The 27,251-nt window shown below is 43.2% G+C and overlaps 1 protein-coding gene and 1 long non-coding RNA gene across 10 annotated transcripts in view; one reads left to right on the forward strand and one right to left on the reverse strand.

Moving 5' to 3' along the window:
* LOC119477005 overlaps positions 1–27,251 on the forward strand; it is a 103,101-nt gene that overhangs the window by 61,022 nt on the left and 14,828 nt on the right. For 2 of the 8 annotated variants that reach the window (XR_005204150.1, XR_005204149.1), the window contains 3 exons: positions 4,003–4,132; positions 4,240–4,381; positions 12,238–12,747. This is a non-coding gene — a long non-coding RNA (uncharacterized LOC119477005). Of the gene's footprint in view, positions 1–4,002; positions 4,133–4,239; positions 4,382–5,352; positions 5,497–8,211; positions 8,284–12,237; positions 12,748–20,299; positions 20,358–20,962; positions 21,143–27,251 lie in introns of those variants that run through there. The other 6 variants (XR_005204152.1, XR_005204153.1, XR_005204154.1 and 3 more) reach the window with 6 other exon arrangements.
* On the reverse strand, positions 12,635–25,338 carry dusp10 (dual specificity phosphatase 10). Of its 2 annotated transcripts, none has more exons than XM_037750754.1 (4): positions 25,167–25,338; positions 23,342–24,171; positions 15,681–16,049; positions 12,635–12,934 (listed from the first exon to the last, which is right to left on the reverse strand). In XM_037750754.1, exons 2-4 carry the CDS (start codon positions 24,123–24,125, stop codon positions 12,669–12,671), a joined length of 1,419 nt encoding a protein of 472 aa, XP_037606682.1. In that variant the 5' UTR covers positions 24,126–24,171; positions 25,167–25,338; the 3' UTR covers positions 12,635–12,668. The 2 variants fall into 2 exon arrangements, with proteins under 2 accessions (XP_037606682.1, XP_037606683.1); XM_037750755.1 differs by having other exon boundaries at positions 25,150–25,338.

A 27,251-nucleotide genomic window follows, 5' to 3' on the forward strand; every position in this document is an offset into this window, starting at 1 on the left:
GTCACCTTCTATATATACAGTCTAAGGCCTGAACAGTGCACCATGCACTGATGAGCATAAAAGAGCATAAAGGATTTCACTCTGCCTTTGGAAAATGTGATGTACTGCTATGTATATTTTAACACTGAAAGACTGTGTTGAAAATGAACATTCAAAGTTCACACACATACAAGTAAGCCAGTTACACTTCAAACTCTCAACTTCTTAATTTTCCTGAATGTTGATGATGATCCCGTCTCGCATTCAGTGTGTGGCTTTGACTATTTGTGTGAGCACTTAGCAGATAAGTGCTCCAGTGAAATGGGGTCTAAATGATTGTTTTGGTTTTCCCGTGCCCCCCACAGTGCAATATAATAGGTGGGTTGAATGTGTCATGGCGACTGTGGTGAGGGGGTTTCCCAGGGTAGATGGAAAGATGAGGAGGAAGACGGGGGGGCTGCTTTCTCTCTGGTGGTAAAGAGAGAGGAGGACCAGACAGCGTTCATGATATCTAACTTCCACTGGATCAGTTTAGATGAGCAGTGACAAAACAGGAAGTTGCCTGGGGGGCATCTAAAGGAAAGAAAAACTCCAGTATAGTGAAATTTAAATTGTGGATTGACTATAAACGGAACTTGCCTTTCTGGGTGTTAGTTGTTGATTTTGTTGTAAAAAAAAATCCATAAAATTGTGACATAATCTTCAGAAATACCTTAAAATACTTTTTTAAATAAGTGAAAATCAGTGAGCAGCTCCGGGTCTGAGAAGTGAAGCCAATGCTGAAGTGTCTTAAACCTGCATTCTCTCTATAAGCCAGCAGGGGGCGACTCCTCTGGTTGCAAAAAGAAGTCTGATTGTATAGAAGTCTATGAGAAAATGAGCCTACTTCTCACTTGATTTATTACCTCAGTAAACATTGTAAACATGGGTTTATGGTCTCAATCACTAGTTTCAAGTCTTCTTCAATACAGCATGATGTTCATTTAGTAAATTATGGTCCCATTTAGAGTCAAATAGACCATAAAGCAGGGGATGCTTTAGGGCGTGGCTACCTTGTGATTGACAGGTCGCTACCACAGTGTTGTCCGGTCTTGGAAGTTGTCCGTGTTTTTGTCTTACAACTTTAACCCTTTCACAGTGTGTTTTCAGTTCATGAAAGTTAATTATAACATTTTTGGTCGCCTAAAAAATGTCTTATCCGGTTGAACTTAGCTCCATCCTCTGGGTCACTTCTGGTTACAAAAGACCAACATGGTGACGGCCAAAAACCAAGAAGGCGACAGCCAAAGTGCTGAATTCGAGGCTTCAAAACATCAGTCCACAAACCAACGGGTGACGTCAAAGTGATTACATCCACTTCTTATTTTTACTATACAGTGAAAATAGGTATTTTGAAATATTGAAATTGTAATGAAGGAAGTTGCTTCATTGTTTTTCCCCCCGAGGCATAAATATAGACCAAGAAGTCCACGGTTGGATAATACAGATGATAATTTTCTTGAAATATAGTCTGGTTTTTAGTAATGTTCATGTCCTATTTTGTAATCTGGTGAAATGACGCAACTCACAAACTTTCAACGAATCCCCCTCGGGCTGGTGGCGTGACCAGTCTGAGCCGCCGTTCTCCACGTGTGTGTGTGTGTGTGTGTGTGATTTGTGGGGATAAAGCAAAAGGCCGGCAATTAGAAGAACTTATCTGGAGCAGAAGAAAGAGAAGAGTAGCAGCGTGGAAATAAGAGACAGCTCAGCTGCACACATCACCCAGATTCACTGGTGTGTCTTCACATTTAGGGACACGCTCTTCTTTGTGCAGCAGCGACTGACCGTGATATTGTCAATGCTTGACGTGCAGTATCAATATTTAAAAAACCAACAAAACTTTCACTCAAGAAAACAGGTCTGAAGGTACCATTGAAGACACTAAAGTTGTGTTCTCCGTACAACTAAAAACCAACAGTGGATATCTCATATGCTTGTTGATTTACACTTAATTTATTTATATTTGACGGCTTTTAATGTAACTCCTGACAGTTAGACCTATCTATATAACACTGACAAAACAACCCCAACTCAAGATCCATTTACTAGTTTTATTTCCCCAGAGCTTTCAACTGTATCACATGGTCTTCATTCAGCGAATTTCATCCGTGAAACTTTTAGGACTTGTCAGCTTAAAAGTGACACATGAATGTTCATTCATGATTCTTGAATTTTGCCAAAACGATCCCAACTCAAGGTTCACTTATGTGCTTTTTGCAGAGCTTTCTCCTGTATTACATGGTTTTAATCAGCCGATAGAGTTAACAAGTCAAGTCAAATACGCCAACTCCATGTGATACGACTGAAACCGTGAGACGGGATTGTTTCTTTAAACCACAGCAGACATTTTGACGTGTCATAGCAGGAACTTAGTCAGTGGGACACGCTCACATGCACTAACATACACTGCAAGGCGTTTTGATAGTTTCGTTACGTTCCGCACGTAACGTAATGACGTCATCACGAGCGTTCAACGTGATAACGCAAAAGACTTTCCGCTGCAAAAAGAATGAATGCTCTCGCTATTATGTTTTTTATTTTAGATCTATTTAAACAGGATCATGCTAACAACAATCTTCCGCGGCCATTACGAGGGAATACTCTGGAGCCAACGCATGTTGTCACCATGTTTTGTACCGCATGTAAGGTAACGTAATGATGTCATCACAAGCGTACAGCATGACGATGTTAAAGACAGAAATCTTAGCTTTCCGCTGCAAAAAGGAATTAATGCTCTAGCTATTATGGTTTTTATTTTAGATCTATTTAAACAGCTAACATGGATCTCCCGCAGCCATTGTCATCAGGTTTTGTACCGCACGTAACTAACCATAATGACGTCATCGTGAGCGCACAACGTGATGACGCGAAAGACAGAAGTCAGCTGCAAAAGAATGAATGCTCTCGCTATTATGGTTTTTATTTTAGATGGATTTAAACAGGATCATGCAAACAATGATCTCCTGCGGTCCGTATTTAAAGGGTTAATGCTCTGGATATCTGGATATATAGAGCACCTTTAATGACGGCTGCATTAGGGGAGCTGAGTCATCGTTAATGTGATTAATTCCACCTGTGCTTCTCTATACATGAACAAGACAGAAAAAGAAAAGCATGACAGAAGCCCATTAGGTCATTAGACTAAGACATAAATACCCTCATCATGAACTCACAGTTCACATGACGCTCACATTTCTGAGTCATGTCTGAATGTATTTGGGGTGTAATTGGATTAGTGTGTCTTACTGTATGATACAGCTATGCATTATGGGTAAGCTGCTATTTAAATCAAAGCTTACTGTGTGTTTCCCATTTAGGTCCATGAATACATCCCTCTATATGAATCATGAGGCCAATTAGAGCTATTACATTACAGTATTAGAGAATACATAAATGAAAACGACATGTAATGTTCTGACAATAGAGTCTCTGGCGGAAGGAGGAGCGTCGCCTCTGCAGCTCCACGCAGATATATGACATATGGCGTGGCGTCACCACACTGAGCCCCGGCCTGTCTGTTGCGCCGCGGTCAGTGTGTGGCTAATATGTAACGAGACATGACACTTCAAAAGTCCAACATGTGCCACAAGCGATAACAAACCGCACGCTGCGCTTCCCCTCTGCGAGCTTGTGGACTCAGCAGCTCTGCGGATGTTTTTTTTTGTTTTTTTGATCTCGTCTCTGTGCAGCGCCGGCGTTTGATATCATTTTGATCTTGCAGAATAAAAATGTTTTTTCTTCGTTTGTGTGTCCTCGCTCTCCTTGTCCTTCCACCGTCCTCAGCTGCTCTGTAGGTGGCATGTTTGCATCTGCTTATTTGCAGAGACATCACCATGGCGCCCGTGTCATGCCTGGAGACCTCCTGTAATCTCTTTGGTGTGCTGTGTGAAATGGGCCATGACCTCTTCTGCTCTCTCTTTCTATTCGTCTCTGTCCATCCCTCACTGCTCTGCTTGTCTCTCTCTCTCTCTCTCTGTGATGCAGGAGGATAATTCATACTCACCAACTAAGAGCTGACTGCAGAGAATCACAGGCCAGAACTCATTTACAGCGAGAATGCATCACAGCGAGTGGGACAGTGGATGCAGCTCATCACAGGGATATAAGGCCAAATGTATGTTGGACACCCAAACATAACACCCAGATGTGATCGTTGAACATCTTGTTCCTAAACTACATGAATAACTACACAGCTATAACAGCCTCTGCTCTTCTTTAAAGGCTTTTGAAGAGAACCAGGCTGCAGGGATTTGCTCTCAGTCAGACACAAGAGCATCAGTGAGGTCGGGCCCTGATGTTGGGAGACGAGGCCTCACAGTCAGCGCTCCAGTTTGACCCAAAGGTGCTGGATGGAGTTGAGCAGGTCAGTCCAAGTTCCTAACCCTAAACCTGGCTTTATGCACAGGGACATTGGTCATGTTGAAGAAGAAAACCTGTTGCCACTAGGTTCGAAGCACACTATTTTCTCAAATTAAAGTGTATGCAGGCAGCAACCTCCGTGGTCTGAGAAGTGAAGCCAATGCTGAAGTGCCTTAAACTTGCATTCTCTCTAACAGCCAGCAGGGGGCGACTCCTCTGGTTGCAAAAAGAAGTCTGATTGTATAGAAGTCTATGAGAAAATGAGCCTACTTCTCTCTTGATTTATTACCTCAGTAAACATTGTAAACATGAGTTTATGGTCTCAATCACTAGTTTCAAGTCTTCTTCAATACAGCATGATGTTCATTTAGTAAATTATGGTCCCATTTAGAGTCAAATAGACCATAAAGCAGGGGATGCTTCAGGGCGTGGCTACCTTATTATTAACTGGTTGTTACCACGCCGTTATCTGTTCTGGGAGTTGTCGGTGTTTTCATTTTACAACTTTAACTCTTTCACAGTGTGTTTTCAGTTCACGAAAGTTAATTATAACATTTTGGTCGCCTAAAAATGTCTTGTTCAGCGTTCAGTTGTACTAAGCTCCACCCTCTCGTGTCACTTCTGGTTGCAAAAAACCAAGATGGGGACGGCCAAAATACTGAACTCCAGGCTTCAAAACCTTAGTCCACAAACCAATGGGTGACGTCACGGTGACTACGTCCACTTATTATATACGGTCTATGATTGTGTGCTGCCTGTAGTATTAAGATTTCCTTAAGAGGGCATCTTCCAGTCCTGAAAAGTGAAGCCAATGAGGAAGTGCCTTAAACTTGCATTCTTTATAACAGCCAGAAGGGGGCGACTCCTCTGGTTGCAAAAAGAAGTCTGATTGTATAGAAAAAAAAATGTCTTATACAGTGTTCAGTTGTACTTAGCTCCACCCTCTTGTGTCACTTCTGGTTCCAAAAAACTAAGACGGCCAAAATGTTGAACTCCAGGCTTCAAAACGGCAGTCCACAAACCAATGGGTGACATCACAGTGACTACATCCACCAGAAAGACATGAACATGAAGTTATGAACATGTGAACACTGGAGCCAGAAGAAAAATGAGGAAAACTAAATATATATAGTTATAATTTTGTGTAACAGAAATAGTTTGTTCCTTTCTTATCCCTTTAATCATTTTTCATGGGTCTCTTTTGGTGGTCCCAACCCAAAGGTTGAAAAGGTTGGACATGGGAAGTAAACGTTGATCTATCAGATAATTAAATGATCAACAGATACAAAGAAAACATGCCGTCACATTGATATCAAAACATTAACATACTGGAAAAAGCTTGTCTGATTTAGTATATCTGTCGGTAGTGACTGAGCATTTGTCCTCTGCGTTCTTTCATACTTTTATCTGTTTCCATTTTCCCCTCATTAACCTAAATCCGTGTCGTCCTTTGGCATATTTAGTTGTAAAGTAAACATGAGAAGCATTATTTTATGCATGAGCTGTAAGTGCAAAGTGCTGCAGTAGTTTGGTTTAGTGAAGCCCTGGTGGGATGACGTGCGAGCGCGTCTTCCTGTGACAACGGGAGCAGCTTTGATGGTAACCAGTGCAGCAGTCCTCGGGCTCAGAGATCCTCTCTGCTTTATTTCACCGCCTCCTCTGACTGGGAAGTATGCACACACTTGATCATGTGTATGTGTGTGTGCGTGTGCACCTGTTTGTGTGTGTGTGGAAAAGGTAGGTCCTCCTCTCGGTCCCGCTTTGCCTAATACGTCCATGCAGGGCTCGCCGGAGAGCGGCGTGCAGCAGCACAAAGATCAGGGCTATTCTGGTGCTGCCAGCCTGCCCAGTGCTGATAGGAAAGGATTAATGAGGCGGGGCACTCATCACTTGTAATTAGAAACAACGCTAAAAACTATTTTTGTGCCTGTTCCTATGGAGAGATCTTGACCCTCGGGCCGGCGCCCCCCGCACCCCTTCGCCGCTGGCCGTGAGGCGGTAGACGCCTGCGAAGTTGGAGTAAATATAGGACCATAACTCCTGCAGCTATGTGACACATGGTTCAATGGAGGGGAGCGCAGATAATTCACAACTCTGGCTGTGTACTCCACTGGATGCTCAAATGTCAAGAGGCTGATAGAGGCTGTCTCTTAAAATACACACCGTGAGGCTTGTTTGTTGTTATTGATCCCAATAATCAGCGAGTCTCTGAGCTTCTGTTGTTTCCTGGCTCCGGTTGGAGTGAGGCCTTGAAATCTTTATCCCTCAATCTGTTGTTTCTCTTTAAAATCAGCGTGTTTTCACACAAATGTTTTCAGTTTCCTCTTGTATAGCTGAAGCAGTTACTTGATCAGTTGACAGTCAGTCGTCTGATTGATTGATTGTTGTCATTTTTCAGGCAAACATTTGCTAATCCCAGCCTCTCAAATGTGCCGTTTTTCTGCCTTTTCTTGGTTTTATGTCATTATGAGATGAGTCTCTTTTGGTTTTGGACTGTTGTTCAATGTCACCTTTAGCTCTGGGAAACTGTGATGAAAACTTTTCACTATTTTCTGACCTTTTTAAAACTAAATTATTGATTAATTGAAAAGAAAATAACATTACTCTACAATGACAGTATTCGTTAGTTGTAGCCTTTGTCTCTTGCTTAGGCTACATCCACACATATGTTTTCCTTTTAAAAACACACACGTTTCTACGTTTATACCTAGAGTCCACACTACTCCGGCGTATTGGAGCCCCTAAAACGGAGACGTTTGAAAACGCTTCTGACCCCGTTTTAGTTTTAAAACTTTGCGTTTTAGTCTGGACGGATAGAAACGGAGACCTTTGAAAGCGATGACGCAGACACCCACGTTTGTTTCTTGATTGTGTCTTATCAGTCATGACGTGTCCTTCCCTGGTTCGTCACGAAAACAAACGACATCAGCCTCGACCAACAGTGGTTAATTTCAACATGGATTAGGAGTTACAAGCATTGCTGAACCTGTTGTCAATGTTTGCAGCTGTTGTGCAGTTAAATTCTGCATTTTGTAATGTTACTACTGCCTACATGCGCAGGAGGCAAGCTATTATTTTATCACTTTACATAATTTCTCATGTCCAGCGGCTCTTCCTGTTTACGCACATGCCCAGTGTACGTGAATGGTTTTGTGAAATGTGTTTTCAGGCGTGGTAGTATTCTGAAGTGGCCCTAAAACGCTCGTCTGGACAAAGACGAAAACATATTAGTAAGGATGTAGCCTTAGAATTTAAACCTATCTTTTTAATTTTTTAGGGGCAGCTGAAACAGGTTGTGAACACAACACTGACACATCATCACCTTTTAAATTGATATGGTGAGCTTTATGGAGCTTAACTCATGGAGCAACATTGTCATTCTTCTGTAGTCGTGTTTCTGTGCACCGGATGAATATAAGTCCAATATTGCACTTAACTTTTAGCTCTTCTTTGGTCTCCACCAACTCTTTAGCTGCTAAATGTTCCGCTATGTTCACCAGCTAGTCGCTAACTTTGTCCGCCAGCTGTTTGGTGCTGGACAGGTAGTGTGCAGTGGGTTCATCAGGTCTTTTTTTTGTTGAAAACAGCTGGAAACAAGTCGATGTTGAGGACCATAAAACCAAAACAATGAACTGAAAGATGCTGAGAGGAAATGCAAAGTCACTACAAGTGACCACTTTCACATTATCACAGTCATTTGATCCATTGCTAATGTAAAAAATATTGATTATTGCAGCTTTAAACATTAAAACACAACATGAGACATCTGGCACATTTTATGTTTTTACCAAATAAAACATCTTCAGAAACATATTTCTACTTTTTTTCTCTCAGTGGCCAGAGAAATGAGATTCCTCCACGTAGGAAGAAAACGAGGAGAAAATAAACCCTCCGGGACGCCAAAACCAAACTTGAAGCCTCCCTGTTTATTTCAAAGCTCACAAGTAGGGATTACAAAATTACAGTGCTTCAATTTGCAACAGTTCGAGGAGTAGTAGGAGAAGAGTAGGAGAAGATGACAGACCAGTTGAGGAATCTTGAGCAAGTCATGCAAAAAAGGTGTGGGAGAAGGCCTCCGTTATAATAGCACCCTTTGTGGAAAAAAATAAATCCATCTGTCCGTAGGTCAGTGCAAAAATAGTAATGAATATATGCATACAAAGAAAATAGATATATATATATTTATATACTGTATATACTTGACTACAGACACAAAGAAAGAGACTTGTAGAGCGAAGCCACCGGAGCCTCTGAGCCCAAAGCAGAGACTCTTAAACAAGTCTAGTCGTAAAGAGTGCACATCAAATATGACAGCTGGGTATTGTTCTAATACAGAACCGTGTTTCCAAATAAAAAGGGAACAGACCCAGATGCCTCTCGGAGCTGTCAGTCAGGCTGTGACCTCTACAGAAAGAGCAGTGTGGGGAAAGACAGACAGCACCATAACGTCTGCGAGTGTCCCTCTACAGACCTGGAGCACACAGCATGCTTCGTTTGTCCAACCGGAGAGAGTAATGTACAGTACGACGGTTACATTGTTCAGTCAAATAGATCGGTACATACAAAAAGCCATGTGCCGCTGCGGTCGTAGGAAACCAGCAGGTGGGACGAAAAGGTTCATTATTCTTATATAACATTGGCTCAGATGCTAAGCTCTCTCTTTTCTTTTTTTTTTGCAAATCACTGAATATAAATGCACAAGCTACAAACGTGTGGTAAATGGTTATTATATACCTTTTTTGTTATCATATTCAAATATATTGTGGAGCACCAGTAGACACCAATGACAACAGCAACAAAAATACAAAGTGAGGACACGTCGTCACACGTTTTTTTTTTTTTTTCTTTGTCACACTTTTAAAAAAAACTCACTTCAATCTGAGGCTGCAAACTGTTATTCATGCTCGAAAATGTTCGCAGAGACCTCGCAAAACTACTTCATGATCGTCAGGTTTAAGAAACAACCTGTTTACAATTTTCATTTGCATAGCATGGATTTTTCACATGAGGGATTTTCGAAGCTTATTGTCGTGAATGTTGGTGTTGTAAAGCCGTACCGAGTGCACTGTGTGTGTGTGTTTGTGTTCACTATGAAAACTCGCATTCTCCTTCGTGTTGCTGACAGAGACGCACGTTCTCCAAACATTTGGGTTTTAGATGTATATTGAAGATAAAATGCTTCACAGAGGGTGTATTGCAAAATAAATGTTGTGTTTTTTGGTGCTTTGACAGTGATACCGTTAGCCCTGTGCTTCATTTATACCTTTGTTTTCATGCAAAGAAACTTCATGGACATAAACAGAAATTTGTGAGGAAGCTGCTTCAAGTCAGCGTGGTAAAATACAGAACAAAGCTTGTAACTGCTTGTTTTTTTTTGGTCTGAATTTCATATTTAAAGGAACAGTGTGTAACATATAGGGGGGATCTATTGGCAGACATATGTTTTCTTTTGTGTAAAATGTGGAGAGAGTAGGAGCACCAGTTCCGAGCTCCCGGACTAAATACGTTTTTGAACATTTCAGGGAATACCGCTGAAACAACACGACAGAAGGAGTAATGTCAATGCGTGAACTTTGGGCAAAAATACCTGATAACAGACGGGTTTTGCGAACAAAATCTCGGAAAAAATCAGTCGGATTAAATACGTTTTCAAACATTTCCGGCATTGGTTTAAAACCGCCGAAACAGCACAACCGAAGGAGTAATGTCGATGCGTGAACTTTGGGCAAAAACACCTGATAACAGACGAGTTTTGCGAACAAAATCTCGGAAAAAAACAGGACCTGCGGACCTGACGAAATGGCAAAAGGCAAGAATCGTTGTGTGAAGTGTGACAGTTTATACTGCATCTACATACGGAGCATGTCCTCCTCCTAGTTCTCCTACACGCTTGAAACACGGGAAAAGTTTAAGTTGGTTACAATCTGCAACCTCACCGCTAGATGGTGCCAGATGTTACACACAAAAAACACCAGACTTTCACTCAGGACACCGCTGTTCGTGTCTGGTGTGAAACCAGAAGTTGATTTATTTGTAACTTCCGTACTTAAGATGCAGCACTTCTGGAGATACTTTAACCCAAACCGCGATCTTTTCCTAAACCTAAACTAAGTAGTTTGTTGCCTAAACCTAACCACACTCCTTTAAACTTCAGTTGAAGGACTACATGCTCTTTTATGTGTCAGAAACTTTGTTTATTAAATTAAAACCAATTAGTTGTGTGGTTTTCAGGTTAAAACAAGGCAATTTTAAAAGTTTGATCAATAGTTTTTTCTACGTTTAAACGCTCACTTTTTATACGGTCATGCACACAGTCATCTCAACAAGACGAGGTCTTTATACTGTGTGCTGAAGTGTTAGACAGGTGGTTGAAACCGCATGCATCCCACCTGGGTACTTTAAGAAGTTTCCCTTAAAAAGTGACGAGGCTGAAATGCAAAATTTAGATTCTTTTCAGCAACAATGCAAAAAATCTACAGTTTGGATCAGAATGAAGGCAAAGTAGCTCTAGTAAGTTGAGTATTTTGTTTAGCCTTCCTCTTCATATCTATCTACATGTTGCAGTATGAGTCAGAGGTGAGTATATTCAGGTGCAACAGGATGAGGGTAAACTTTGTGTGCGTGCATATACTCTTTACCGCACCACTATGTAGTGCGGAGTTGATTTACAATTCACGTTGGTTGTTATTCAGGTTCCCCTTCAAATGCCACCACCAGATCAGAGTTACATAATGAGCAGTTTTACCTCAAGGCTTCAATGTTCTCCAATTCTGCATATTAATCAGGAAACAGCAGATAATAAATCTGTACGTTACACACACAGAGAGAGACCAAGAGGTGCTTTTACCCAGGAGTTAAAATACGACCTCGACCTGTGTTCTGCATCCGTCCGCACGTGATGGTGTACCATGCGCAGGCCCAGTGGTGACACATGAATTAAGGCATTGATAGAGGCACTAGAGCAGCACGTGACAGCAGCGCTCGCCTATGCAAGGCAGGAGAGCTCACTTAACTGTAGCTTAGTGTCAGCGACAGGGAGTTGCAAAAAGATTAGACAAGGGGTCACGCTGCTCTACTGTACCGCCACCGTCACACCACGCCGTTTGAAGTCTGTACCTCGACTCTGCTACCTTAACAACGGACTAAAATCACAGCTCGACATTTCGGGCATCGACACAAACAAATGCAGCTACACAGGGACTCAGTGGAGTTTGTTCCAACAGAGCTGGCTCATAGATGAATGGGAGCAAAAAAGAACAGAGGAGACGACAGTAGCAGGCAGTGAAATCCCTCCGTTCTGTTACATTAAACATCACCAGTAGCCCTGTTTTACAAGATTCACTGATTATTTTCAAAGTGTTCTTTCCTCTGCCAGCAGCCATGCATTAAAAAAAAGCTCTTATGGCTGTCTGGTAATATATATATTGCTAAAATATATGCATATGTGGATGCAGGAATGGCAAAACGAAGAAGCAAAACAATATGAATTTGTGGTTCTGATGACTGACATAAACACACTCAAAAATAAAACCCCCCTTTTTTTTCTCTTCTTGTACACGTCTGCGCCAAATATTACAGCATAACCGTACGCACCATAAACATATAGAACTGAACGACAGTAAGTACATTAACATCTAAAATGGTATTTCAGCAAAGAGCTGGAAATGTTTCGTAATCATCACCGATATATACACATAAGATCAAGGTCTCGGTTGCATTCCACTCTGAAATTATTGCACAGTAAGCCGCGGTGGGCTCGTCATGGTCACCCCCATAAACCCCTGTATAAAAATAGAACAACAACATTAACACACACCAAACAAGTCTTCATCTTTTTTTCTTTTTTTTCTTTTTTGACAGGCACTGCCGTGGCCAACCCCCGCCTGAGTCTGCAAACAGAAAACTGTGTGCCACAGTGTGAGCGTTAAGAGTTTCTCTTGTCAGTAATTGCCCCTAAGCACGTAGAATATCTTTTCCAAACCGATTCCCTTTTCCCTCGTGTTTGCTCCTCTGCGGTCACAAATGGAAAGCTTCCCACTGACCGATTCCCCTCCCTGTCTCTACCTCTAACTCGTCCTCTCCTCCGGGACTTCGGCCAGGTCCAAACAGTAGGGATTTTTGGCATTTCTCATCACCGCTGACCCAGAGCTTTGGCACTCCAGAGAGTCCAAGATGAGCGTGAGGAGATTCATGAAGAATACAGCGGCTCTCACACTCCAAAAGCTCGTAGAGCAGCCTTGAAAAACAAACAGTGAGAGTGAGTACAAAGTGTGAGCAAGTGGGTTCAGTTTTTAGACGACGGTTTCCACACCAATCAGCTTTGGCGTGAGGATTCGTGGCGTTATTCCGTTGTTGAGGTCCTCCTCGAACTCCAACAGCTGGCCCATGAAGTTGAGGTTCGGGGAGATGATGGGCCTCCTGGTTTTGACGAACTTGTAGGCGTCCGTCATGGTCATCCAGGTGTGCTTCATCAGGTAGGCGATCACGATGGTGGCTGAACGAGACACGCCTGCCTGGCAGTGGATCAGAAGGCCCATACCTGCTTGATGTGCTTCCTCTGCAGAGAGGAACATAGGACACATTATAATAAATGCTTTGTTCCCTAAAGGGGAAGTTCAGTATATCAAACATGATGTGATATTAAAACATCCAGGTCTGGTTATTGAACCTCAGTATTTTTTGGTACCAACTGAAATGTATCCGTAACATGTATTGGAGCAACGTATCCTCATACAACAGTTCATATGATATCTTACGAATAGTTATTCCTACGAATGTCTAGCAACAGTCTTTTCAAAATAAACTTCCATCTTCACAGGAAACAACTTGGTTAGGTTTAGGCAACAAAACTACATAGTACTACATAGTTCAGGAAAAGATTGTGGTTTGGGTTAAAATAACTCTGGAAGTGGCGTTACTTAAGTACGGAAGTTAGGCGACAAATAAATCAACGTTAACGTCTGGTTTCACACGGAGTACGAACACCGGTGTCCTGGGCGAAAGTCCAATGTTTTCTGACCTCCTCCCTACAGAGCGTTTGTATGGTCTTTATACTTCTCTCCTCCGTTCACGATTACGTGGATTACATACAAATTGATTTTGTAGGATATATACGAATTACAGCTACGAACGGTGTGTGAGAAGAGCCTGATTGGAGTATTGGAAACTGACTGTTCAGATTTTGCTAGATTGTATTTTACTCGGGGAAATAGCTTTTCCTAAACACAATACAATCCAGAACTGGCAAAATTAGTACGGGTGCCGGTGTTTGCATTTAACATTTAAGAACTATAGTTTTTTTTGTGAAATAAAAAGAACCTTTCCTTAAAGGAGCAGAGTCTAGGATCTGACAGTATCTAGCTGACGCAAAAAACAAGTATGGCTCTATTTAGAGCCAGTTGTTGTAAGAGTAGTGTAGGTCATTTGGTGCTTAGAGGGTGTGTGTACGAAGGAAGTGAGTGGTGAAGCAAGAAAGAGAGAGAGAGGCGGCGACGGGAGCGACTAATGTTATCGACTCCGACCCAAGCCGTTCTGGGCTACTGTGGAAACATGACGGAGCAACATGGATATAACAAGATATAAACGGCTCATTCTAAGCTAACGAAAACACAACAACTCTAATTTTCAGGTGATTACACACCAACGAAAACATAGTTATTAATATTATATTCCATTTCTGACAATAGATCCCCCTAAATGTTACACACTGGTCCTTTAAAGTAAGATGCAGAAAAATATCTTTCCCGTATCAAAACATTTCAAAATGATACATCATCCATTTCCTTCTTATTTCCATTCAGTATCGCAGCACACTGCCAGCATTTAATGGCCAAAAGCACCCTAGAAGCACCCTTCTGCAATTCACACATTCACAACAACACTGTACAATACTGTTAGGCAATTTGAAACAGGCAGGCAACCAACTCAGTTTTTAACACCACAGCTTGTGAAACAAAAGATTACTGCTTCAGGCCTGCAAAACGTATTGACGTTAAACTCAAGGGACCCCTTAGAAAACGGCCATGACAGTCTTTCCTCGCCAAAATTTAGCGTAAGTTTGGAGCGTTATTTAGCCTCCTTCATGACAAGCTAGTATGACGTGGTTGGTACTGATGGATTCATTAGGTTTTTTAGTTCCATATGATACCAGTATCTCCACTCTAGCTTATTATCACGTTAACTTTGACAGCCCTAATTACATTATTCTGTTTTCATCACTAACAAATACATGTTTTCATGTTGTAGTTCATCAATGTGGAGCCAATTTGGGATACTCTGTATAGTACTGGGTAGATTAGTAGTATAGTACTGCATCATATCATGTTTTTTAATGTAAAATGTAACTAATAACTGTCAAATAAAAGTAGGGGAGTAAAAAGTACAGTATTTTCCTCTGAATTGTAGAAGAGTAGAAGTATAAAGTAGCATCAAATGGAGATAGTCAAGTAACGTATAAGCATGTCAAAATTGTACTTAAGTACAGTACTTGAGTAAATGTACTTAGTTACATTTCATCACTGCCAGCAGATGAAGTTTGCTCAGTTGACGACGGTTGTTTATGGGAGACGGGATTGTAACCAGTCATAGTTCAAATACGGTCTTTGATGGGGATGGTCTTAGTCTACGTTTGTCACTTTTGTCACTTCCTGTTTGCATAACGGCGGTCATAACCGACACCATGATCTAATTTAGGCAAATAAATAAACCGTCACAGTCGGTGTCATTTAGGCTGATATGACGGCTTTATTTTCACACTATCTTTACGAGCGCCACTACTCGTTCGTACTGGTCCAGCGTATATGTAAAGCAGCTGTAGTGATATCAGTCTGACGTTATCATACTCAGTGTTGATTAAAGGAGGAAATTCCACGGCAGGCAAATTCATTTTCACACGTAGCAGGAGAATAGCATCAAAAAGCTTTAATATGTTTCTGCATTAGGATACAATGCAGAATGTATTGGTGGAATACGCTTTTGGAAACTTTCTTATCTAAGTGTATAATGTCTTAAAGTCTCAATAAGTACTCCAAAAACTCTTATTTATGTGTGCAATGTAGATGTTGCTTATGGTAAAAGGTCAGCCTGCAACTGCCATCATTAAATATTACAACTTCTGCAAGATCGATTGCGTTAATGCGTTAAAAAAAGTAGTGGCGTTAAAATGATTTTTGCGTTATCGCGTTAACTTTGAAAGCCCTAATGTGTATGTATGAGATTTTTAGGATATGTCCCCTTTAAAGCTCTCAAGTAGACATTACATCATCTTAAAGGGTCACAAGACCACTGTGTTAATGTTTTCATACCGATGAATTCAAACGCCTCCTCGAAGTACTGCCGCAGGTTCTGCTTGTTGCTGTCCGTGGCGGGCAGGCGCTTGTAGATGAAGATGCCCGTGTCGTAGTGGTAGAGCGGCAGATGGGTGGTCACGTTTAGGATGTAGCCGATGTTATAGCGCTGCAGCGTGTGGATGTCCTGAGCGTCGTGTTCGTTCCCCAGGTAGAGGAAGGGCAGGATGGGTGTCAGCTCCGCGTTCTCTATGTCCGGCGTGGAGGGCAGGGAGTGAGGTAGCGGCCCCGTCAGGCCAGCAGCAGCACCGGTGTCCAAGCCCTCGTGGAGGTGCAGCGAGTGCTCGCACAGGTTCTCGTGGTTCTGCCTGAAGCAGCTAAGGCCTCCTGTGAACACAAACAAGACAGATTGTGACGTAAGCTCAAAGTAAACACGGCGCTTTGTGTGGTTGGGCGAGCAGGAAGTGGAATTATTTAACTGCCAAACTTCTTTTCATATTTACTTTATTTTTTCCCCCCTTTCATTATTGCAAATTGGACCTTGTTGGTTTTCCTTGCTAGGGTTAAGGGTTCAATTCCCACTGGAGCCCTCCATGCTAAAAATACATGCACTCATGCTTCTGTGCACCACATGGCACACGTTACGACTGAACAGGACAAGTAAGCTCTGCATACGCGTCTGATAAAAGCAAGGACAACTGGCTTTACGAGCTGTGAAGCACTAAAACATGACAGAAATCTCCAATTTCCATCTTAAACGGTTACATTTGGTTGTAATTTTAATGTCTCCATTTGGATATTAAATCAATATGAAGGGATTGGGGCAGTGTTTCCATTCACAACAACTAACTTTAAGAAGCTACTAAAAACAGTTTCCACCAACTGAACCTCATGAGAAATCCCCCCTCGTTAATCTGCAGGTAAATAGACGTACTAAATGTTTAATATACTTCTCACTGGACATCTGCACTTCTCCAAATAACTGGTTTGCACCTGTTGCCAGTGATGCCAAAGTTTCCCTTCAGCACAAGAGTTGTGGGGAGGGGGTGGAAAGTGTCAGACCCACACACACACACACATACAGTATCAGTTCATGTATTGTTCACATTGTAAGAGTTGACATCATGCCATGTGAGGTCATCGCACAACTTCCCCCCCCTGGTGACCGGGCAGGTGGGTTCACCATAAAACGGCCCGATTGTTAACCACGAACAAAGACATTATCCTGATGTTACGCTGATAGTGGAACAGCCCTCGCTGTCATGGGACGCTGTGGTAATAATTACACTGTAGTAGATCAAATAAAGGGAAGTCTTTACTGGTCCTCTGACAACAAAATCAACAAGACGTTTGGGGGGGAATTTCCACTGCTATTTCTCTTAAGACTAAGCTGTATTAATGAAGACCACTTTACAGACATGTTGTATTACACACAGTGTTTCATAATACCATATCTTGCCTACAATACAATATATTTATCACACCTACACCTTTGTTCAGAAAGCCACAGGTTACATAAGTTATCAGGATTTCTGACAACCACATTTTACCACACTGCATTTTCAAATCGCCTAACTTTGAAGCAGCATTAATAGATTTCTTTAGCACTTACAGGCAGTCAACTTTTCCATTTTATCACCTTATAAATGTGTTGTTGTGTTGGCAAACATTTCTAATAGAAACAGAGTTAACATTAGCATTCATTTTGTAGGAGAATATAAGTCCAATATTCACTCTTTTATCTCTGTTTTGGTCTACACCACCTCCTAAGGGAAATATGTGGCTCTTTAGCTGCTAAATGTCGCTACCTTTGTCTGTCGTCTGGTGTGCATTTAATAGAGCTTTTTGTTGCAGTGGGCAAACCTCCGGGTCTGAAAAGTGAAGCCGATGCTGAAGTGTCTTAAACTTGCATTCTTTCTAACAGCCAGCAGGGGGCGAGTCTTCTGATGTCTGATTGTATAGAAGTCTATGAGAAAATGAGCCTACTTCTCACTTGATTTATTACCTCAGTAAACATTGTAAACATGAGTTTATGGTCTCAATCACTAGTTTCAAGTCTTCTTCAATACAGCATGATGTTCATTTAGTGAATTATGGTCCCATTTAGATTCAAATAGACCATAAAGCAGGGGATGCTTTTGGGCGTGGCTACCTTGTGATTGACAGGTCGCTACAACGGTTGTCTGGTCTGGGAGTTGTCTGTGTTTTCGTCTTACAACTTTAACCCTTTCACAGTGTGTTTTCACTTCATGAAAGTTAATTACAACAATTTAGGACGCCTAAAAATGTTTTATTCAGCGTTCGGTTGTACTTAGCTCCACCCTCTCGGGTCACTTCTTGTTGCAAAAAAACCAAGATGGCGAACTCAAGGCATCAAAAGGGCAGTCCACAAACCAATGGGTGACGTCACGGTGACTACGTTCACTTCTTGTATACAGTATATGATTTATTGGACTCTCACTAAACATAAATCCAAACCAATGAGCTAAACTAACCTCCCCACGATGGAACAATCAAGGTAATATCTTCTGATATTTGGAAGCCAACATCTTTTGTCTAGTATCAACAAACAGTCAAATGTCTAAGCTGTGAATTTCCTATTTTGAAACCGAACCAACGTCTCTCTTTTCAGGTCAAAACTCAGCTGATAAATAACACTTTTCATAGTAAACTGAGAATAACAGGATCTCCAGAAGCAGCAGCACATTGCTGTGAGATGAAATCTGTCGAGTGTGACCGTCTGTCGTTAACGTCTGACTAAACTCAAAGAGGAAAACATGAAGACGGTCTATCATTTTCATAAACCTCAGGCTCAGTTCCTGCTTCGAAATTACCGCCTCTGCCTCGAGAGAAAAAAAGGCCTCTCACACCACAGACCTGCTGTTTCCAATACTTTACCCTTAAACCCTCCGACACTACTGACATGTTGTTTATGGCAATTCTGACGGATTGAATGTACCGCTCTTATCTGCAGCGCTGTATTTCCAGTGTAGCTGAGTGTCACGCAACAACTGTATTACAATGAATCATGACTAAGACATGCTGGTAACTGAGCCAATAATGGAAATTATTCAGTAGCATGTTCCAAATATGTCACTATTACTACTGCTTGTAATAATAACAACCTCCTGCCTATTTTCCGAGAACTCACATGTATTTATAAGGAAATGAAGAATTAGTCACCTCTACATTTAGAGAGAAATGAAAAGTGTAGTGAAAGTATTAAAGGGACTATTTGTAACTTTCAGATATGCTTGTTAACAGCGACACCTGTGGCCTTTAAATCAACGAAAGTCAGCGTCGAGCTTGCGCTTGCTCGCTCTAAATAGACATGGACGAGCATCGCTCAAAACAGTGAGGCGACACACGTCAGCTAAAACCACAATATCACTCTATATTTCAGCTGCTTGGCAGTAATGTTAGCTGACCAGACGAAGGTCTCTCCATGAATCACTGCTGATCCTAGTGTTGGCTTTTCCTGCCTCAGCGCAGGCTCAGGCAGCGGGGCTCCTCAACGAGTTACATTATCGCCTCCCGACCGCAGCCGGCAGCCGAAGACACCGGCACCCGGTCGGTAACGAGACGACAACGTAACACGTGGAGGAGCTCCATCACTTCACAAGACACGGGAAACCTCTGTTGGTCTGGAGGAGCTGCAGCAGTTATTTCTGCACAAACGTCCACTGTACATTCACTAGATATTCTCAGAGCTAAACTAACTCTTCTGCAGTGTGGAGTGAGCGCGCGTTCACGTCTAGAGGTGGAGCGAGTACGCAAGAACGCGCGCTCTGTCTGAGTGAAGGTAAGCAGGCAGCGGAGACGAGGCTCCGGCCACACGCGAGCGCGCATATGCGAACGCGCATATGCGAACGCGCATGTGTGTCGACCCGCTACATTTATACGCTTAAAAAGTTACAAACAGTCCCTTTAAACAAAACCAACAACGACTATCAACAGCCACAGTCCTTAAACTAATGTGTTGTCAAAATCATTCCTATACGCTGGTTAAATATTTTGCTTAAAGTAATCAAGTAGTCCGGTTACAGTGTTCATTTTGGGTGACAACTAGGGCACTAAGTTAACGCAAATTCGTTTTAACGCTGTAAAATAGGCGTTGGTTTAATGGATACCAAACGTGTGACCTCAGTGATGCTGATTGAATGAACCCTTAGATGATGGTTCTATGAATGTCATTAACAATCGCCACAGGTTGTCCGGTAAGAACATGTAGATGATGGTGATGTATCAATTAGTCCAGGTCTCACACACTCTCTTTGAGATACCACTCATTTATTGATTGAAGATGGTTTGTAAATCCTTGTGTGAGTAGTGGCTAATTCTCATGGACGCACAGGAAAGACCATATCAATAAATAAAGAGAAAAGAGTCCAACGGTTTTAGCACTGATGCTGAGCTGAGTTGGAGGACAGATGAGGTTTGTGATCGGCGCAGAAGGTGATTGGAATCACAGCACTCTCTGATCATGTGAAGACAATGCGCCGAGCCACAGACTATTGGTCCATGCATGTGAACAATGCACGGGCTGGTGAGGGGATGCTTTTGGGTTTAAACTGCTGCACCTTCTGAACAAACGCCACTAATTTCTTTAAAGCATTAACGCAATCGGTCTTTTGGAGGTTGTAGCGGGCTCAGTTTTAAAGCTGGAGTGAAGATACTGACATCATATGAAACTAGAAAACCTGATGAATGGCGCTCCAAACTAAATTTTGGCAAGGAAAAACTGTCATTGTCATTTTCTAAGGGGTCCCTTGACTTCTGACCTCCAGATATGTGAATGTAAATGGGTTCAATGGGTACCCACGAGTCTCCCCTTTACAGACATGCCCACTTTATGATAATCACATGCAGTTTGGGGCAAGTCATAGTCAAGTCAGCACACTGACACACTGACAGCTGTTGTTGCCTGTTGGGCTGCAGTTTGCCATGTTATGATTTGAGCATATTGTTTTATGCTAAATGCAGTACCTGTGAGGGTTTCTGGACAATATCTGTCATTGTTTTGTGTTGTTAATTGATTTCCAATAATAAATATATACATACATTTGCATAAAGCATCATATTTGTCCACTCCCATGTTGATAAGAGGATTAAGTACTTGACAAATCTCCCTTTAAGGTACATTTTGAACAGATAAAAAATGTGCGCGATTAAATATTTGAATCGATGACAGCCCTAGTGACAACATATGTTAACTATGTTTGACTAAGGTTTGTTGAATTTCTGTTCTGTTTTTACTTTACTCCCTGGATACTTTGCCTCGCCGACTATCTGTTTTCCAGCTGGATACCTGTGCTGCCTGCTCGCTGATATCATGACAGGAAAACCAATGAAAAACGGCAGCATTTCAAATGTTATGCTTAGGGCTGGTTTGGTTCATGTTTTGGTAAAATGTCAACAATTAAAGCAACAGTGAGGAGAAATGGGGAAAATAAATTTATTTTTCTAAAACGGTCACTATATCCTGACAGTAGTGCATGAGACAGGTAATCTGAAAAACAATCACGTGCCTCCGTGTCCTCCGGTGCTCCTAATGGCATCAGTTTGTGAGCCATGTTGAGATCAGTTGTGGAAATACCAAGCACCGCCCACCAGCCAGAGCACAGCCAATAGGAACGCTCTCTCTCTCTGAAATGACCTGTGATTGGTCAAAGTCTCCCGTCACAGGCTCGATTTTTCTAAAGCCTGAAAACAGAGCCATGAGGAGGAGCAGAAGTCTAGTTTTCTCTCAGAACACTTGAATTACAATACGCTGAAAGGTTATTATGGAATTTTTTGCCCAATGATGCCAAAAATATTCTGCCTACTGCAGGTTTAATTCATACATCTAAGTATTTGACTACATTCAGACATGTAAATGGGGACACACACGGAAGATGCCGACCATTCCCGATATGAAAGAAGGAACTAGATAAAAGTCATTGCGAGCCCATTTGAGCGAGGATGTCTTGCATTTTGCACGAACTCAACCAGAGGAAGAAAGAGCAAGACAGTCTGCCTGTTCCTCCCACTGAGGCGAGCTTCACACAGACGCCGCTGCAGGATGAGCAGCCTCGTCCATCAAAGCGCACAGAGGAGGACCAGAGGACGAAGAAGGGAAGAAGAAGAAGAAGAAGAAGAAGAAGAAGAAGAGATCAAGGTGCTGTGATCTTACGGCTAGACGTTGACTGGGAGGCATTCAGAAAACACTCATAAGAGCCCAGCCCCCAACACGACAGCTTCAAACACACACACACACAGCAAAGATAGAAAACATGGCAGCAGCCCAGGGATCTCAATAGGCTGCCTTATTTACTAACAGCTGCTCTCACTTCCTGCAAAATGCTTAATGAGTGTCATATAGAAAGCTGGTGAAGAGCGTATGCATATGTTTATGTATGAGGGTGATTTAGACTGCATAGGCTTGATTCTACGTGTGCTAACACTTCAGTGCAAAGCTCACATGATACAACTACAACCAGTGTGTTTACAGGCAGCATCAGCTGACCAAAACAATAAAGGTCAACAGGCTTTGCACTACATAATATTATGCTACCTCATATCAGTTTATATTGCCACTAAGCTTCTACCACGACGTTCCTTTCACATGTCCAAACTGATTTACTCCCTCCAGAGTCAAACTTAAAGCCTAGAGGTGTAACGATTCATCTACTACATCGATTTATATTCCTACGATCCAACTACATCGATGGGTACTCGGCAAGTTGTCCTTTACGGGGGACGTATATCGATCTAAAATCGATTTGCAAGGTGAATAATCTATCGTATCTATACTACGAATTTGCACCTAAGCACGACAAACGTTATATGGATGTATTTTTTAGTACTTTTAATAGTAAATGTTACTCCGGTTCACTCTCCCTGTGTATGACGTCATTGACATGCGCCAGCAGCGCCAATCTCAGAAAGATGATAACAAAACAAAGGATGGCGGATGGCGAGGAAGAGCCAGACGAGCGAGAGCTTTTCAAGCCGCGTTTGAGGTCCAGTGTGTGGAAACATTTTGCAAAAAAAAAGGGAGATGTTCTTGATAAATCGCTCGCTGTTTGCAGAATATGCAAAGGCCAGATAAAACACAACGTCAACGCGACCAGTCTTTACATGCAACTACTGAGACGCCAATATTATTGCTCTACAGTTTATATTGAAAATATGAACAGAAGCAGCAGGTTGAACCACTGTTCATATAACTTGAATAAAAGTTGGTTTATTTTATTTTTTGTTAAATATTGCACCACCTTGTATCTTGAGAATTGAAGCAGCAGGTCCTGAAGTTGCATTTTTTATTATTTTCAAATAAAAGGTTTATGTATTTGTCGTGAATCGTTGTGTTTACTTGTTTATATCCATAAGTAATTTATCCCTGATTCCGTTAAAAGAAAAAAATTGAGGAATCCTGACCTGCAGCGTCCAGTATCCAGCTATTTATTTCACAGTCACACTGATTTTTGGCAAAAAGAAGTGAGTGTCATTGAATCGTATCGCTCTAGATGAGCCAAATATCGTCCTTGAATCGTATTGGAACAATAGAAAGTGATACATATCGTATCATGTAAAAAACGTATCCTTACACCCCTACTAAAGCCCATCAAATTGTGGTTTCTATCCCTTTTTTACGCTGATAAACTCACTACGTCTTGACAAACCCACTTCGGCGTTACCTTTGAGGATGATGGGGTCCTTGCCCTCCCTCCTCAGCGACTCCAGGACCACGTGCAGCGGCTGGGCGAACGTCAGCCGGTTGGGGTCTATGGTGCTCTCGTCGTAAACCACAATGTCTTTGGAGAAGATGCCCTTATAAGAGTCCTTGCCCTCGCGGCAGGAGATGAGGTCCAGCACAGTGATCTTGCCCTGCTGCAGCCGCCGCCGGCTGATCTTGTCGGAGCAGTTGATGTGCACGGCCCCCCGGATGTGGCTCTTGTTGTACTCCATGAAGGGCCGGCAGTCGATGATGACGGGCACGGGCCCCACGGGGTGTCCCATGGGGCAGCAGCTCACCCGCTTGGCCAGCTCATTGGGGTGGATGACCCTCACGGCGGGCAGGACCTTAGGGGTGCCCGGGGCGAGACTCGGGGCGCTTAATGCTTCGTGGTTGCTGACCATCGGGGTGGGGGCCCCGGCATAGCTGAGGTTGGGGCTGCTGGCGCTCACCTGGCTGTGGTTGAGGCTCTGGCTGTCCTTCTCATAGGTAGTCACTGAGCAGCAGCTGGCACTGCTGCATCCACACGACAACGAGCGCGTGGAGCCCTTGGATGAGGGCATATACGTTACAAGATTGGCCGTCGCCCGGATCTTCACCACGGTGGTGCTGATGACTGTCTTGTCGCTGGTGCTGGTGGCGACGGAGTCCAGGTAGCTGGTGTCCAGGCGCAGTTGGAGTTCCTGAGGTCGGATCGGCCTTGGCAGCGCCACCACAATTCTGTCGTCAAGAGGAGATGGAGGCATGGGGAGGCTGAGGGCTGGACGTTTACGGAGAAGTCAACACGCCGCTCTGTGGGGGGACAGAGACAAAAACATGAGGCGAGGACAAACTAAAAACGGTTCAATGAATGAAGGAGCAAGGGTGCACGAACGGGACGACCTCGTGTCTGTTGGATCAACATGCAAACTAGAAAACGGCCGCCGAAGCCAAATATTAGTAGTGTCAACACCTGCAGGGCAACACCCAACTTGGTGGGAAGATTTAGGCGTGACAGACTAATAATAAACAGTGCAATCATCAGAGTCTGGTGTAACTGAATCACTACTTTGAGTGTAACTAATGTGAATCATCCTGTAGATACTGTACTGCTGGTGCTGTGTGTGTGATGTTGAATTTTTCAACTCTTGCTCTGTCTGATCCAAAGCTTTTATAACAAGAGAGAGGAGAAGAAAAAAAGATAAAATACTGCATCAACGCCGCAGTTTGGTCTCTCCCCCAACTGGAAAAGTCAGGCTACAAAAAAAAAAAAAAAAGAAGAAGGGTGGCATTTCCTTTTGATCAGCAGCCAGAGCGTTTTTTAAAAGCATGTCATCCAGCATGTTATGTAAAGACACCAGCCGAGCACTGCCTGTCCCGGCCATTGGCGTCCTTTAAAGCAGTGGAGGTGCAGGTTGAGCCAAACAGGAGGAATCATTCATGGAGCAAATTCATTGAAGAAACCGGCATGAGAACGTGCCGAGAATATGATATGGCTCTCAGGACGAGACGAAGTGATCAGATGAGCTGCTGGTGGAAAATTCAATTCACACCGAGGTAATATTAAATAAAATAATAATAAAAAAAAATAAAAAAAATGCCATGGTTGCATTATTTTAACTTGGTGGCTTATAATAAACATTAGAATAAAACACTATAATAATAATAATAATAAGATCAAAATGGTTGCAGCAATTTGATATTCCCTCTTCATTAATTATAGAATGAAATCTCTATATATATATATGACTGTGCATTTCAACAACTTGTGCCATAATGTGCCAAACTTGCCTTGTATTGGTGCTTACCGGAGGAGTGCGTCGCGGTGAGCCGTAGAGACGGATTGATGTTCTGAGCGTCGCCTCCATTCAGTCCGTCCCGGTGTTGTGGAGAGGCAACATTTTTTTTTGTACTTTTTAGCTCTCAGCTCTCAGCTCCTCTCCACAATATAATACTGAAGGAAGTCTGACTGCCAGCCTCCTGACTGCGCAGCGGGATGGACGCGCCTGACAGCCAATCAGAAGACAGCATTAATATTACAGTGAGTCCAGCCTGCAGGGGAGGAGTCTGCTTCAGCCGAGACGTCTGACTCCTCCTCTCCTCCTCCTCTTCCTCCTCCTCTCCTCCTCCACCTCCTCCTCTCCTCCACCTCCACCTCCTCCTCCTCTTCCTCCTCCTCTCCACCTCCTCCTCCTCTTCCTCCTCCTCCTCCTCTTCCTCCTCCTCTCCTCCTCCTCCTCTTCCTCCTCCTCCTCTCCTCCTCTTCCTCCTCCTCCTCCTCTTCCTCCTCCTCTCCTCCTCCTCCTCTTCCTCCTCCTCCTCTTCCTCCTCCTCTCCTCCTCCTCCTCCTCCTCTCCTCCACCTCCTCCTCCTCCTCCTCCTCCTCCTCTTCCTCCTCCTCTCCTCCTCCTCCTCCTCTTCCTCTTCCTCCTCCTCTCCTCCTCTCCTCCACCTCCTCCTCCTCTTCCTCCTCCTCCTCCTCCTCCTCTTCCTCCTCCTCTTCCTCCTCCTCCTCCTCTTCCTCCTCTCCTCCACCTCCACCTCCTCCTCCTCTTCCTCCTCCTCCTCCTCTTCCTCCTCTCCTCCTCTCCTCTTCCTTCTCCTCCTCTCCTCTTCTATTCCTCCTTTTCTCCTCTTCTCCTCCTCTTCCTCCTCCTCCTCCTCCTCCTCCTCCTCCTCTCCTCCTCCTCTTCCTCCTCTTCCTCCTCCTCCTCCTCCTCTTCCTCCTCTTCCTCCTCCTCCTCTCCTCTTCTTTTCCTCCTCTTCTCCTCCTCCTCCTCCCCTCCTCCTCTCATCCTCTCCTCCAACCCTCTATACCTCGGCCTCTCCTCTCCTCCTCCTCCTCCTCCTCCTCCTCCTCTCCTCCTCTCCTCCTCTTCCTTCTCTCCTTGTCTCCTCCTCCTCTCCACCTCCTCCTCCTCCTCTATTCCTACTCTCATCCTCCTACTCTCCTCCTCCTCTCCTCTCCACCTCCTCCTCCTCTTCCTCCTCTCCTCCTCCTGTCTGAGGAGGAGGGATAGAGGAGGAGAGGAGGAGGAGGAAAGGAGGGATGGAGAATGAGGAGGAGAAGGAGAGATGGAGGGGTGGAGGAGGAGGGTTTAGAGGAGGAGAGGAGGATAAGAGGAGGAGAAGAAGAGAGGAGGATAGGAGGAGGAGAGGGAGAGGAGGAGGAGGAGAGATGGAGAGGAGGAGGGTTTAGAGGAGGAGGAGAGGAGGAGAGGAGGAGAAGAGGAGGAGGAGAGGAGGGATGTCGCTTGAACTGCCTTCAGTCCCACCAAACGAGCAGGGATGATGTCACTGGCAGCCAATCAAAAGTCTCTCCAGGAGGCTGGAGGAAGAAGACACGGTGCCTTCACGTGCTGCTCGTAAACTCTTAACTCACAAGTAAAAATGGAGCTCTGTTGTTATAATAAGAATATAATATCATCATACAAACTGTCTGAGCTTTCGGTGCCTCCCTCTGAAATACTGTCACACCATGATTACATGTTTTTTTGTTTATTTCTTGACTTTTGCAAGTAAGAAACAGACATGTATATTAGGTAAACTCCCTAACATACTCTGTAATATGAAAAAGCTGTGATAAGATCAATCTCTGCACCCAACATGTAAATTAGTAAACACATCTTAGATTTCATCGCCACACTGAGAAGTCATTATTACTCACCGTCACACCAACATACTGTATGAAGTTAGATTGAATAGAGCTGCTGAGGCTGAAGAAATTAAAGTAAAAGCAAGTTAGACGTGTGAATAATGTGTTTTAATCATGTGTCAGACAATTGGGTATAAATATATGTATGTATACGCATGTGTACATGTATACACATTTATGTGTATATATACTGTATATTTGTTTTATCAACTTGTCCTACGATTTTAACACTTTGACA

The sequence above is a fragment of the Sebastes umbrosus genome, chromosome 18 (assembly GCF_015220745.1).
Source record: "Sebastes umbrosus isolate fSebUmb1 chromosome 18, fSebUmb1.pri, whole genome shotgun sequence".
NCBI classification, from domain to species: Eukaryota; Metazoa; Chordata; class Actinopteri; order Perciformes; family Sebastidae; genus Sebastes; species Sebastes umbrosus.

What these genes read in the sequence shown, in the direction of transcription:
- dusp10 (XM_037750754.1), bottom strand. Translation starts at nt 24,125, where the DNA reads ATGCCTCCATCTCCTCTTGACGACAGAATTGTGGTGGCGCTGCCAAGG. An exon ending in GGACCCCATCATCCTCAAAG is followed by an intron (nt 16,050 to 23,341) that starts GTAACGCCGAAG and finishes TTGTGTTCACAG; the next exon opens with GAGGCCTTAGCTGCTTCAGG. An exon ending in GGAGGCGTTTGAATTCATCG is followed by an intron (nt 12,935 to 15,680) that starts GTATGAAAACAT and finishes TCCTCTCTGCAG; the next exon opens with AGGAAGCACATCAAGCAGGT.